The sequence below is a fragment of the Vipera ursinii genome (genome assembly GCF_947247035.1).
Source record: "Vipera ursinii genome assembly, chromosome: 1".
Taxonomy (NCBI): Eukaryota; Metazoa; Chordata; class Lepidosauria; order Squamata; family Viperidae; genus Vipera; species Vipera ursinii.
The window spans coordinates 356186709-356199208 of record NC_139512.1 but is presented as its reverse complement, the minus strand read 5'-3'; the positions used below and the strand labels follow the sequence as shown (position 1 = coordinate 356199208).

General features: G+C 44.9%; 1 protein-coding gene across 1 annotated transcript in view; it reads left to right on the top strand.

The window, feature by feature from the left end:
* The window catches only part of TRPV3 (transient receptor potential cation channel subfamily V member 3), a gene marked incomplete at its 5' end in the record, with an annotated part of 53758 nt that overhangs the window by 37288 nt on the left and 3970 nt on the right, over nucleotides 1-12500 (top strand). The window contains 4 exons of the mRNA XM_083379718.1: nucleotides 1130-1295; nucleotides 2381-2447; nucleotides 7540-7811; nucleotides 11654-11766. Coding sequence (XP_083235844.1) covers nucleotides 1130-1295; nucleotides 2381-2447; nucleotides 7540-7811; nucleotides 11654-11766 — 618 coding nt within the window. The remainder of the gene's footprint in view (nucleotides 1-1129; nucleotides 1296-2380; nucleotides 2448-7539; nucleotides 7812-11653; nucleotides 11767-12500) is intronic.

The window sequence follows — 12500 nt, the reverse complement described above, 5'->3', positions numbered from 1 at the left end:
ACACACAACCACAAAACAGAAACCTAACTACAGCTGCAACATCAGCCACTTTAAACCCCTCCTAACCACACAATAAGCAAACTGACACCCACTATAAAAACATGGCACCACCACAAACACAGAGCCGAACAAAAGCAGCACAACTCACCAGTTCAGGTCTAAGGCTGGCAGCTGAGACCAGCCCATCCACTCAAAACACACCCCCACCCAATCAGAACACAGCCCCCATTCAAAACACACCCCCACCCAATCAGAACACAGCTAACCCCCCACCCAATCAGAGCACACCTCCACCCACAGAACACACCCCCTCTGGCAGTTTAAAAAAGAGGAACAAACAGCCACTACCACACGCTTCTCCCAGAAGAACGAAGCTGAAGCCACCAGCCTGAGGATGACAGATGAGATTTCGTCGAAACGTTGCCCTGATACCTCCAATTCTACGTGGGGAAAAACCCGAATGACCAAAGATCTACACACACACACACACACACACACACACACACACACACACATATTCTATATCATCTCTCTCTCTCTTTCTCTATAAATATATCTAGCTCTCTCTTTTTCTCTATCTATCTATCTATCTATCTATCTATCTATCTATCTCTTTCTCTATCATCTCTCTATCTCTCTATCCATCCATCCATCTATCCATCCATCCCTCTGATTGTATATCTAGCAATCCACCATATAATGGAGATGTCAAGTAATTTAAGATCAAAAGTATTATCATACCGTCAGTACTTTGGGTGTGAGTTGCTGTGCTTCTTTTCTTAACGTTACATTTAACTTTGGATGAAAAACCCAAATGATTTTATGCTGGTAGTATTGGCCCCCTAGAATGATTGTAACTGGTACAGACAGAATTTGGTCTTTCCCTCCTTCCGATACCTGAAGCTCCCTAAAGAATAAAACGTGAGCCATCCCCTCACTGTATCATGTAAACATCGCCCTGTTGAAACAACGCGATGTTAAATGTTTATAACTGTCTAAGAGGAAGGAAGAATACCATTTTTTAAAATAATAATAATAATAATAATAATAATAATAATAATAATAATAATAATAATAATAATAATAATAATAATAATAATAATAATACTGTTTTTGTGGTCCTTCTCAGTTTCATTCAAGCGGTGCTGGTGATTGTCTCGGTCTTCCTCTACCTTTTCTCCTACAAGGGACACCTGCCCTGCCTGGTCCTGGCCATGTCCTTGGGCTGGGCCAACATGCTCTACTTCACTCGGGGGCTGCAGTCCATGGGGATCTACAGCGTCATGATCCAACAGGTGAGGCACCCTGTGCTTTGGGCCAGGCACAGCCATTCATTCCCCTCAAGAGGGAGGTTGCACAGAGCCAATTCTGTCTGTCTGTCTGTCTGTCTGTCTGTCTCTCTCTCTATGTATGTATCTATCATCTATCTACGTCTATCAAATATCTATCTATCATCTATATCTATCAAATATCTATATCTATCTATCTATCTATCTATCTATGTATCTATCTACCATCTATATCTATCAAATATCTATCTTATCTGTCATCAATTTATGTCTATCAAATATATCTATCTCTATCTATCTCTATCTTTTATCTATCTATATATCATCTATCTATCTACCATCTATCAATTATGTCTATCAATTATATCTATCTAGTTATCTATGTATGTATGTATGTATGTATGTATGTATGTATCTATCTATCTATCTATCTATCTATCTATCTATCTATCTATCTATCTATCTATCTATCTATCTGTATCATCTAAGTCTATCAAATATCTATCTATATCTATTTATGTCTATCAAATATCTATCTATCTATCTATCTATCTATCTATCTATCTATCTATCTGTATCATCTATCTAAGTCTATCATATCTATCATCTATTTATCTCTATCAAATATTTATCTATCTTTATCTCTCTATCTATCTCTATCTCTCTATCTCTCTATCTCTCTCTCTATCTATCTATCTATCTATCTATCTATCTATCTATCTATTTATCTATCTATCTGTATTCCTTGACTTACAACTGTAATAGCCAGCATTCTCTGAGGTGGGTCCACTTCGACTCTCAGAATTTCCCAGCCCAGCTGTTTTAAGATGTGCCGGGTGGGGGAATTCTGGTAATAGAAGCCCACCCACCTTCCAGTGGCCATGTTTGAGAAACACTGCATTAAACTGACAAGGCAGCATCTCCCACAAACTTGTCCGCCCATTTTTTTTAAAAACGATCTAAAATGGCTCCCGATCCCCACCTCTCGAATCCAAATTTTCCATTTTAAATACATTCAAATGAAGTAGAGCCGTGCCATTTATTTTCCTGCGCTTTAAATTCATCGTTAATATTTTCCTTTTGCCTTGCAGGTCATCTTGCACGATGTGATCAAGTTTATTGCTGTCTACCTGGTGTTTTTGTTTGGATTTGGCGTAGGTAAACAGAATTTGATGCATTTTCGCAGGGGCATCCATGGGTGGGGGGTGGGGTGTCTAAAGAAGCACAAACGGTCCTCATACTGACATCTCTCCCAAGTCAAGTACCTGCAATTCGGGAGCTTGGCAACGGGCTCACATTTACAACTGGTTGCAGTGTCACATACTATGGTTCGCAACCTTGAATGCCCGTGGAGAAAAATGAATTCACACTTACGACCGCAACGAGTCACTTAAGAGCCGTGATAAAAATGGTCGTAGAACCAGCTCTGACTCAACTTACAACTGCAATGACCTACAGTGGAAATTCTGGTGATAAGTTAAGAATTGGCCGATTGGTGGCCGATTGGTGGCCCCCAGGGGGAGAGCGTTCTCTGTGGGCGCGCCAGACCTATGGAACCGCTTGCCGGTTGAGCTCCGGACGGCCCCCGACCTCCGCTCCTTCCGGCGTGACTTAAAAACATATCTATTCGAGCAGTTCTGACCTGGTCTGATGGGTTAGGGTTGGGGTTTTAATATGTTTTAATACTGTTTTAAACTGGGCTAAATATTTAATCATTTTTTAACTTTTGTATTCTGCTTTTTTATATTTATTCCCCTGTACACCGCCCTGAGTCCTTCGGGAGAAGGGCGGTATAAAAATATAATTTAATTAAATTAATTATCTACATTGTTTCTGGTGCTTGCAGAGAAAGTCCTCGACTTACGAGAGTTCATTTAGTCAATGTTCAAAGTTACAATGGCACTGAAAAATGGGACTTGCAAACATTTTTCACACTTACGACTGCTGCAGCATCCCCTGGGTCATGTGATCAAAATCCAGTTGCTCGGCAACTGACTCGTATTTACAACGGTCGCCATGTCCCGGGGGTGGGGGTGTCACATGATGCCATTTTGCGACCTTCTGACAGTTAAAGTCAATGGAGGGGAAGCCAGATTCACTTAACAAGCGTGTGACTCACTTTACAACTGCAGTGATTCACTTAACATCCGAGGCAAGAAAGGTCATAAAATGGGGCAAAGTTCACTTAAAGGTCTCACTTAACAACAGAAATTTTGGGCTCAATGCTTGGTCGTAAGTCGAGGAGTCAAGATAAACCTTGCAGGTACAAATATCATAATATTGAGGCTGGTTCATAGAACCTGCTAAACTGGATGGGCCTGCTGGTTTGCGTCTTAACAGCCGGGGTGAACGCCCAGCCTCCATTAGGGTTTGCATTTGCTTCGTCATATAGTGGCTTAGTGAGTGGCAGGAATAACAACAACAACAACAACAACAACAACAATAATGTTGGAAGGGACCTTGGAGGTCATCTAGTCCAACCCCCTGCTCAGGTAGGAAACCCTATACCATTTCAGACAAATGGCTGTCCAGTCTCTTCTTAAAAACTTCCTGTCTTGGAGCATTCACCACTTCTGGAGGCAGGTTGTTCCACTGGTTAACTGTTCTAACTGTCAGGAAGTTTCTCCTTAGTTCTAGGTTGCTTCTCTCCTTGATCAGTTTCCATCCGTTGCTTCTTGTCCTGCCTTCAAGCGCTCTGGAGAAGAGCTTGACTGCCTCTTCTTTGGGGCAACCCCTGAGATACTGGAAGGCTGCTATCATTTCCCCACTCCTCCTTCTTTTCATTAAACTACACATACCCAATTCCAGCAACCGTTCCCTATATGTTTTAGCCTCCAGTCCCCTGATCATCTTCGTTCTTCTTCTCTGCCCTCTTTCCAGAGTCTCAACATCTTTTTTTAATCGTGGTGACCAAAACTGGATGCCGTTTTCCAAGTGTGGCCTTCCCAAGGCCTTGTAAAGTGGTAGTAACACTTCACGTGATCTTGATTCTGTCCCTCTGTTAATGCACCCTAGCCCCGCTTTGGCTCTTTTGGCAGTCTTTCACGACTGTCTTTCAGGAGGCGTAAATTATAGTTGATATTTTGGAGCAGGAAGCTGATTCCAAAGTCAAGATGCAGACCCTCAAAACTGCATGGTTGAAATGCGGGGTGTTCGGGCGGTCCTTGACGTATGGCCAATCCTTTAGCGGCCGTTCAACGTTACGACAGCCCTGAAAAAAAAATATCGCCCATCATAGCGTAGCTTGAGTAGTGAGCTGCAGGAATGAAGCTTTACAGTGGGCTGTCGATTATCAGTTATCCCTTCTCTCTGGGAGCGCCAACCCTATGGAACCAGCTCCCCCCTGAGCTTCGGATGGCCCCAGATCTCCAGTCCTTTCGCCGCGGCCTCAAAACACTCCTTTTCCACCTGGCTGACCTGGACTGACAGGGATTTTAATGATGTTTACAATTTTTAACTCAAATTTTTAATTTATTTTAATTTTAATTTTAATTTATTCTACAGGGGCCATTAATTTAGTTTTTATTTTAACTTCTGTATTATTGTATGTTATTGTTGTTAGCCGCTCTGAGTCCTTCGGGAGGTAGGGCGGCATATAAGTCCCAATAATAAATAAATAAATAAATAAATAAATAAATAAATAAATAAATAAATAAATAAATAAATATTTTGGAAGCAGGAGTGACTGCAGGCAGGAGATCTAAAAGTCAAAATGATGGGGTCCTTGATGCCCTCTATTCTTGGTGCTTTTCCTGCAGTTGTTTTATTAACCAACTGGAGAACCTCACCAGTGCTAGATGGGAGCTTGTTCCCTGGAGAAAGAGGAGGAAGAGGAGGAGGAAGAGGAGGAAGAGAAAGAGGAGGAGGAGGAGGAGGAGGAGGAGGAGGAGGAGGAGGAAGAGGACTGTGGGGTCCTTGGTGTTTTCTGAGCTGGTGGTTTCCTTGCAGACATTTCATCACCCATCTAGGTAACATCATCAGTGCTAGAAGGGAAGGAGGTGAGGAGGAAGAAGAAGAAGAATAGGGGGAAGAGAAGAAGAGGAAGAAGAAGAAGAAGAAGAAGAAGAAGAAGAAGAAGAAGAAGAAGAAGAAGAAGAAGAAGAAGAAGAAGAAGAAGAAGAAGAAGAAGAAGAAGAAGACTGTGGGGTCCTTAGGGCTCTCTGAGCTTGGTGGTTTTCTTGCAGACATTTCATCACCCAACTAGGTAACATCAACAGGGCTGCAAGGGAGGGAAGTTATGGTGAGGAGGAGGAGGAGGAGGAAGAAGAGGAGGAGGAGGAGGTGGAAAAGGAGGAGGAGGAGGAGAAAAGGGGGCGAAAGAGGGCTGTGGACTCCTTGATGCTCTCTGAGCTTGGTAGTTTTCTTGCAGACGTTTCATCACCCAACTAAGGAACATCCTCAGTGGTAGAAGGAAGTTGGGTTTGTGGAGTGGAGAGGAGGAGGAGGAGGAGGAAGAGGAAGAGGACTGTGGGGTCCTTGGTATTCTCTGAGCCTAGTGGTTTTCTTGCAGACATTTAATTACCCAACTAGGTAGCATCATCAGTGCTAGAAGGGAGTGTGCGGTTCGCTCTGCGTTTATATACCAGTGGCTTGCCCTGTTCAGTGTTGCTGGCAGTTCCTTGATCAGACTGTGGTTTACTGTTTGATTGTTTCTCCGCGTCGGTAATTCTATTCATTTATTTATTTATTCAGCTTCTATAGTTGCCAGTCAATGACTCTGGGCAGCTTACAATTTAAAACATAGACAACAGAAGGAATATAAAACTAAACAAAAAAAATAATATTTATCGAAACCGCTCGATCGTTAGTCTAATGTTAATCTCTGTTTATCCGGATGTGAATTGCTGCCAAGGAAATGTTTTGGTCTTTTAAGTAAGCAATAACGATGCTTACTGTAAACAACCCCCCCACATCCCTGTCAAGGAACTATCAATTCAGACAAACCAACCAACAGTAAACAGCCTGATTGAAGAGCCACTAAGAAGATTCCCACCAACAGTGACAGGGCAAGCTACTAATATATACACACAGCAAACCCTTCTAGCACTGATGATGTTGCCTAGCTGGGTAATGAAATGTCTGCAAGGCAATTATCAAGCTTAGAAAGCACTAAGAACCCCACAGGTGTCCTCCTCCTCCTCCTCCTCCTCCTCCTCCTCCTCCTCCCTTCTGGCACTGATAAAGTTCCCTAATTGGGTCGTGAAACGTCTGCAAGAAAAACAACTCAGCTCAGAAAGCACAAAGGATCCCATAGCCGCCTCCTCCTCCTCCTCCTCCTCCTCCTCCTCCTCCTCCTTCCTCTATCACTGATAATGTTTCTTAGTTGGGTAATGAAGTGTCTGCAAGGCAATAGCCAAGTTCAGAAAGCACCAAGGACCCCACAGTCTTCCTCCTCCTTCCTTCTGGCACTGATAATGTTCCCTAGTTGGGTCGTGAAACATCTGCAAGAAAATCAACTCAGCTCAGAGAGCACCAAGGACCCCACAGCCGCCCTCCTCCTCCTCCTCCTCCTTACAAAATCCCCTCCCTTCTAGCCCTGATGATGTTACCTAGTTGGGTGATGAAACGTCTGCAAGCTCAGAGAGCACCAAGGACCCCACAGCTCTCCTCCTCCTCGTCCTTCCCTTCCTCTTCTTCACTCCCTTTTCTTCGCCTCCTCCTCTACATAAACTACTCCTTCCTTCTAGCACTGACGATGTTCCCTAGTTGGGGTCATCAGACATTTGCAAGAAAGCCAGCCTTGGAGAGCACCAAGGACCTCACAGTCATCGTCCTCCTCCTCCTCCTCCTCCTCCTCCCCCACTTCTGGCACTGACCATGTTCTCTAGTTGGGTCCTAAAACATCTGCAAGAAAAACAACTCAGCTCAGAAAGCACCAAGGACCTCACAGTCTTTTTCCTCCTCCTCTTCCTCCTCCTCCTCCTCCTCCTCCTCCTCCTCCCCCACTTCTGGCACTGACCATGTTCTCTAGTTGGGTCCTAAAACATCTGCAAGAAAAACAACTCAGCTCAGAAAGCACCAAGGACCCCAACAGTCCAATCCTGAGCTGCAAATATTCTCTTCCAAAATGCAAAACACATACACCAAAATCACATGCTTCGTGCTTTTTGACTCCTTCCGTTTCAGTCCTCCGGTGAGCACTGAACCTTCAGGAAGATCTTGTAACCTCAGAGTTTTGTTGTTTTTGTTGTTGTTGTTGTGTTTTTTTTAAAAGAGTCTAATCTTCTCCTCCTTCCCGTTCTCCACCCAGCCCTGGCAGCCTTGGTGGACTCCTGTCCCGAAGACAGCAAATGCAACGAGTACAGCGTCTTGGGCAGCATCGAGGTTGACCTGTTCATGCTGACCCTGGGCCTCGGCGAGCTCGACGTCCCGAAAAACGCCAAGTACCCCATCCTGTTCCTTCTGCTGCTCATCTCCTTCGTGATCCTGACGTTCGTCCTGCTCCTCAACATGCTGATCGCCTTGATGGGAGAAACGGTGGAAGACATTTCGAAAGAGAGCGAGCACATCTGGAGGCTGCAGGTGGGCCTGGGGGCGGAGGTGGGGGGTCTCTCGGGGATTCCTTTGAGGAAACCGGGATTGAATCCAGATGTCTACGGAGGTCCCAAAGGTGCTTTTTCAAGAGGCAACTGGACTTCCTTTGTCTTTCCTTGAAGAGGTTTCGCTTCTCAACCGAGAAGCTTCTTCAGTTTCGACCGAATTCGGGGGGGGGGGAGGATGGAAGGATTTATATCCCTTGCAGTCATCTGGTCATTAGTACTCCCTCTGAGAGTCATTGAGGCCACTTGGAGGCTCGTCTGTGCCCTTAGGGTCCCCTGAATACAGGTCGTCCTCGACTTATGACCACAACGTCTATCGTTAAATGAGACACGTGCTAAGAGGGTTTCCCCCCGCTTTGCGAACTTCCTGGCTACAGTTGTCAAGTGAATCGCCTCCGTTGATAATGATTATGGGGACACCACCGAGGTCATAAATCCCCTTTTCTTTTTTTTTTTTTAATTGAAAAGTTTTAGAGTACATTTTATCTTTAACAATCCCCCTCTCCCCCCACCCCTACCTATCCCTCCCTACCCCTCCCCCCATTTCCCCCTCCCCCCCCGACTTCCCAGAGCTAAGTACAAGGTATAAAAACAAAGAACAATCATAAACATCCATATGCTAACAACAATAAACTCTTAAATCTATCGCTCTCTAGCTCATATAAGATAACTAAAAGGTAAAGGTAAAGGTTCCCCCTGCACAAGCGTGCTAGTCGTTTCTGGCTCTAGGGGCCGGTGCTCATCTCCGTTTCAAAGCCGAAGAGCCGGCGCTTGTTCGAGGACGTCTCCGTGGTCCTGTGGCCGGCATGACTAGACGCCAAAGGCGCACGGAACGCTGTTACCTTCCCACCGTAGCGGTCCCTATTTTTCTACTTGCATTTTTACGTGCTTTCGAACTGCTAGGTTGGCAGAAGCTGGGACGAGTAACAGGCGCTCACTCTGCTATGCGGCACTTGGGATTCAACCCGCCAAACTGCCGACCTTCCGATCGACAAGCTCAGCGTCCTAACCCACTGAGCCACCGCATCCCTTTTATAAGATAACTACAAGCAATATTAATATTACATATAAAAAGAAAAAAAAAGAAAATAGAAAGGAAGACTTATTCAAATGCTAAATGAAACTTTTTAGTCCCATATTTGTTCTGGATATAATCAATCCATTTTTTCCACTCCATAATATAACGTTCTTGCGAATGATCTTTCAAGTAAGCCGAGATCTTCGCCATCTCTGCCAGGTCAGAAACCTTTAAGGTCCATTCTTCTATAGTCGGCAGTTCCTCCTTCTTCCAATACTGACCTATTAAAAGTCTTGCTGCTGTAATTAAATTCAACATCAACTTAGTGTCCACCACAGTAGCATCTGTAATTATGCCCAACAAAAACAATTGCAGACAAAACTTTATCCTTTGCTTGAAGATCTTCTGCATATTCCACCAAATTTTTATCCAAAAAGCCTTAACCTTTTTGCAGGTCCACCATATGTGAAAATATGTTGCATCTTCGCCACCACACCTCCAACATTTTGGCTGATAGTTCGGATACATACTTGCAAGCTTTTTAGGATCTAAATGCCATCTCTAAAACATTTTATAAATGTTCTCTCTTAGGTTCTGAGCTTGTGTAAATTTTACGTTCCTCACCCAGATCTTTTCATAAATCCCTTTTTCAAGCGCCGTTGTAACTTTGGACGGTCACTGTTGTAAGTTGAGGACTACCTTCAGTGAAAATGGATGGGGAGCCTTCTTGGAACTGCTGAAAGGACCGTGTTGGAGGAGGAGATACGAGGTGAAAGAGGAATCAAAAAGGCCCTCTTCGTTAAAATTCATCAGCCCTCTCTCAATTGGGGGGGGGGGAAATACGACATCACCTCCAGTCCTTTCAGCAGTTTCCCCCATCCATTTGCACTGTTCAGGGGACCCCGAAGGCATGGATACACCTCCAAGTGGCCTCAACGACTCTCAGAGGGAGCACTAACGACCAGATGACTGCAAGAGATGTAAATCCTTCCATTCCCATCCATTCGGTCAGAACTGAAGAAGCTTCTTGGATGAGAAGGGAAACGTCTTTGAGGAAAAGCAAAGGAAGTCCAGTTGCTTTTTTGAAAAAAAAGGGCCTTTGGGATGAATGGAGCAGATGCTATCTTTTTGCATCGCCTGCCTTTGCCGGCGGACGGAAAAAACGTTTGAATAGAATAGAGCGGGAAGGGACCTTGGAGGTCTTCTAGTCCAGCCCCCCGCTCAAGCAGGAGAACCTATACCAGTGATGGCGAATCTTTTAGAGACTGAGTTCCCAAACTGCAACCCAAAACCCACTTCTGCATCGTCGGGTGCCGGGTGGGTGTGGCCCATCGGGTGGGTGTGGCCTGTTGGGTGGGCGCGGCCCATTGAGTGGGTGTGGCTGTGGTAGTAATGGCAGACTGGGTGGGACTAAAAAGTTCAATCAATCAATTCCAACTTTGCGAGATCGTGTTTTTTTCCTGCGAGAAGTTGAAATTGATTGATTGAACCTTTTTTTGGGGGGGCACACGGTGGCGGAGGCCTAAAGCGAAAAGGTTTTATAAAGCCCAGCTGAAGGCCTAGGACTGGGGTGATGGTGCGTGTGCCCACCGAGAGGGCTCTGCGTGCCACCTGTGGCACACGTGCCATAGGTTTAAAAATTTACAATTCCATTTTTTATATCCCGCCCTTCTCCGAAGACTCAGGGCGGCTTACAAGCTTAGCAGTAGCCTTCATTCTATGTATATGCCTGCTTATTAAGGCTTTCACACCCCCCCCCAAGTGGCATTATTACAAAGTCAGCTTAATTGCCCCCAACAATCTGGGTCCTCATTTTACCTACCTCGGAAGGACGGAAGGCTGAGTCAACTTTGAGCCTGGTGGGACTCGAACCTGCACTAATTGCAGGCAGCTGGTGTTACTTAAGGAGGCATTAGCCCACTGCTCCACCAAGGCTCTTTCCACGGACCTATACCATCTCAGACAAGTGATGGTCCAGGCTCTTCTTGAAAACTTCCAGTGACGGAGCACCCACGATTTCTGGTGGCAAGCTGTTCCACTGGTTAATTGTCCTCACTGTAAGGAAGTTTCTCCTTAATTCCAGGTTGCTTCTCTCCGTGGTCAGTTTCTCGTCCTGCCCTCTGGTGCTCTAGTGAACAACCTGGCCCCCTCCTCTTTGTGGCAGCCCCTCAGATACTGGAGCGCTGCTATCATGTCACCCCTATTTCTTCTTTTCTTTAAACTGCCCATACCTAAATCCCGCAGCCGTTCTTCGCATGTTTTAGTCTCCAGGCCTTGGGTCATCTTAGTTGCTCTTCTCTGATTTTTTCCCAAACTCTCAACATCTTCTTTGTGACATGGTGACCAAAATTGGCTGCAGCGTTCCCAGGTGTGGCCTCACTAGGGTTTTGTAAAGCGAGACTTAATACCTCACGTGATCTTGATTCTATGCCTCTGTTTATGCAACCCAGGATTGTATTCGCTTTTTTGGCTGCTGCCGCACACGGCTGGCTCACGATCAAGGGATCGTCCACTCGGACTCCGAGGTCCCACTCACAGTGGCTGTTTTGGAGCCAGATCTCGCCCAATCTGTACTTGTGCCTTTGGTTTGTTTCTGCCTAAATGTAAAATTCTGCTTTTCTTCACATTGAAACTCATTTTGTTGGATGGGGCCCATGGTTTGTCAAGATGGTTTTGGAGCCGGAGCTTGTCTTCTGGGGTGTTGGATACTCCTGCCAGTTTGGTGTCATCTGCAAATTTGACGAGTTCTCCTTCTATTCCCTCATCTAAGTCAACCTCTTCTTGGTTCTTCTCCCTGTTGCCCCCAGAGAGCCAGGACGATTGTGGAGATCGAAAAACTTCTCCCCAAGTTCCTGAGGAGGAAATTTGAACTTGGGGAATGGTGCAAAGTGGCTGACAATGACACGCGATTGTGTTTAAGGTAAGTGATGGGCCAGGTGGGGAGGGATTTTTGTTCCGCGGGGGCAAAGAGAGGAAAATGCAATGGCGGATTAAACTAATGAATTCTGAGTTATGGAAAGTACATAATGCAATCATGAGGATGAAACATAAGGATGAATTACTGAGAAAAGAGAATAGTTGTAGCTAAGATTGGACTGTGCACTCCTTGCTGCTCTCAATGCTGCAAACGTCGACACGTTTTTGCACTGGCAATATAAGAGGCAGCCTTTTGTTTAAACGGCTTCGCTTTGAATCACAGAAGGGAGGGAAATGTCAAATGGCTATTTTGAGAAGGCACAGAAAGGGAAGTGAAACTTCATATGTAAAACTAATTGGAGAATATGATTCACGACGTGGAATTAAGGGAGGGAATTGTGTGTGATACGATGGGTTTGGGGGAGGAGATTTCAGATTCTGGCATCCATCCATGAGTGCCGATGCTTCGTTCTCATTATTGAGACTTTTTAGATTAAAAAATGCCTGAATTTTGCTTGAACTGTCTCATTAATCGGAACCATGACATCTGCGCTCTGAGCTTAGTTATTTTCTTGCAGACATTTCATTACCCAACTTTCTGTTTATTTATCATAGCTTGCCCTGTCATTGTTGGTGGGAATGTTCTTAGATGAAAATTAGAGGGAAGATAGACAGACAGACAGACAGACAGACAGACAGACAGACAGACAGACAGATAGATAATAGAAGGAAGATATA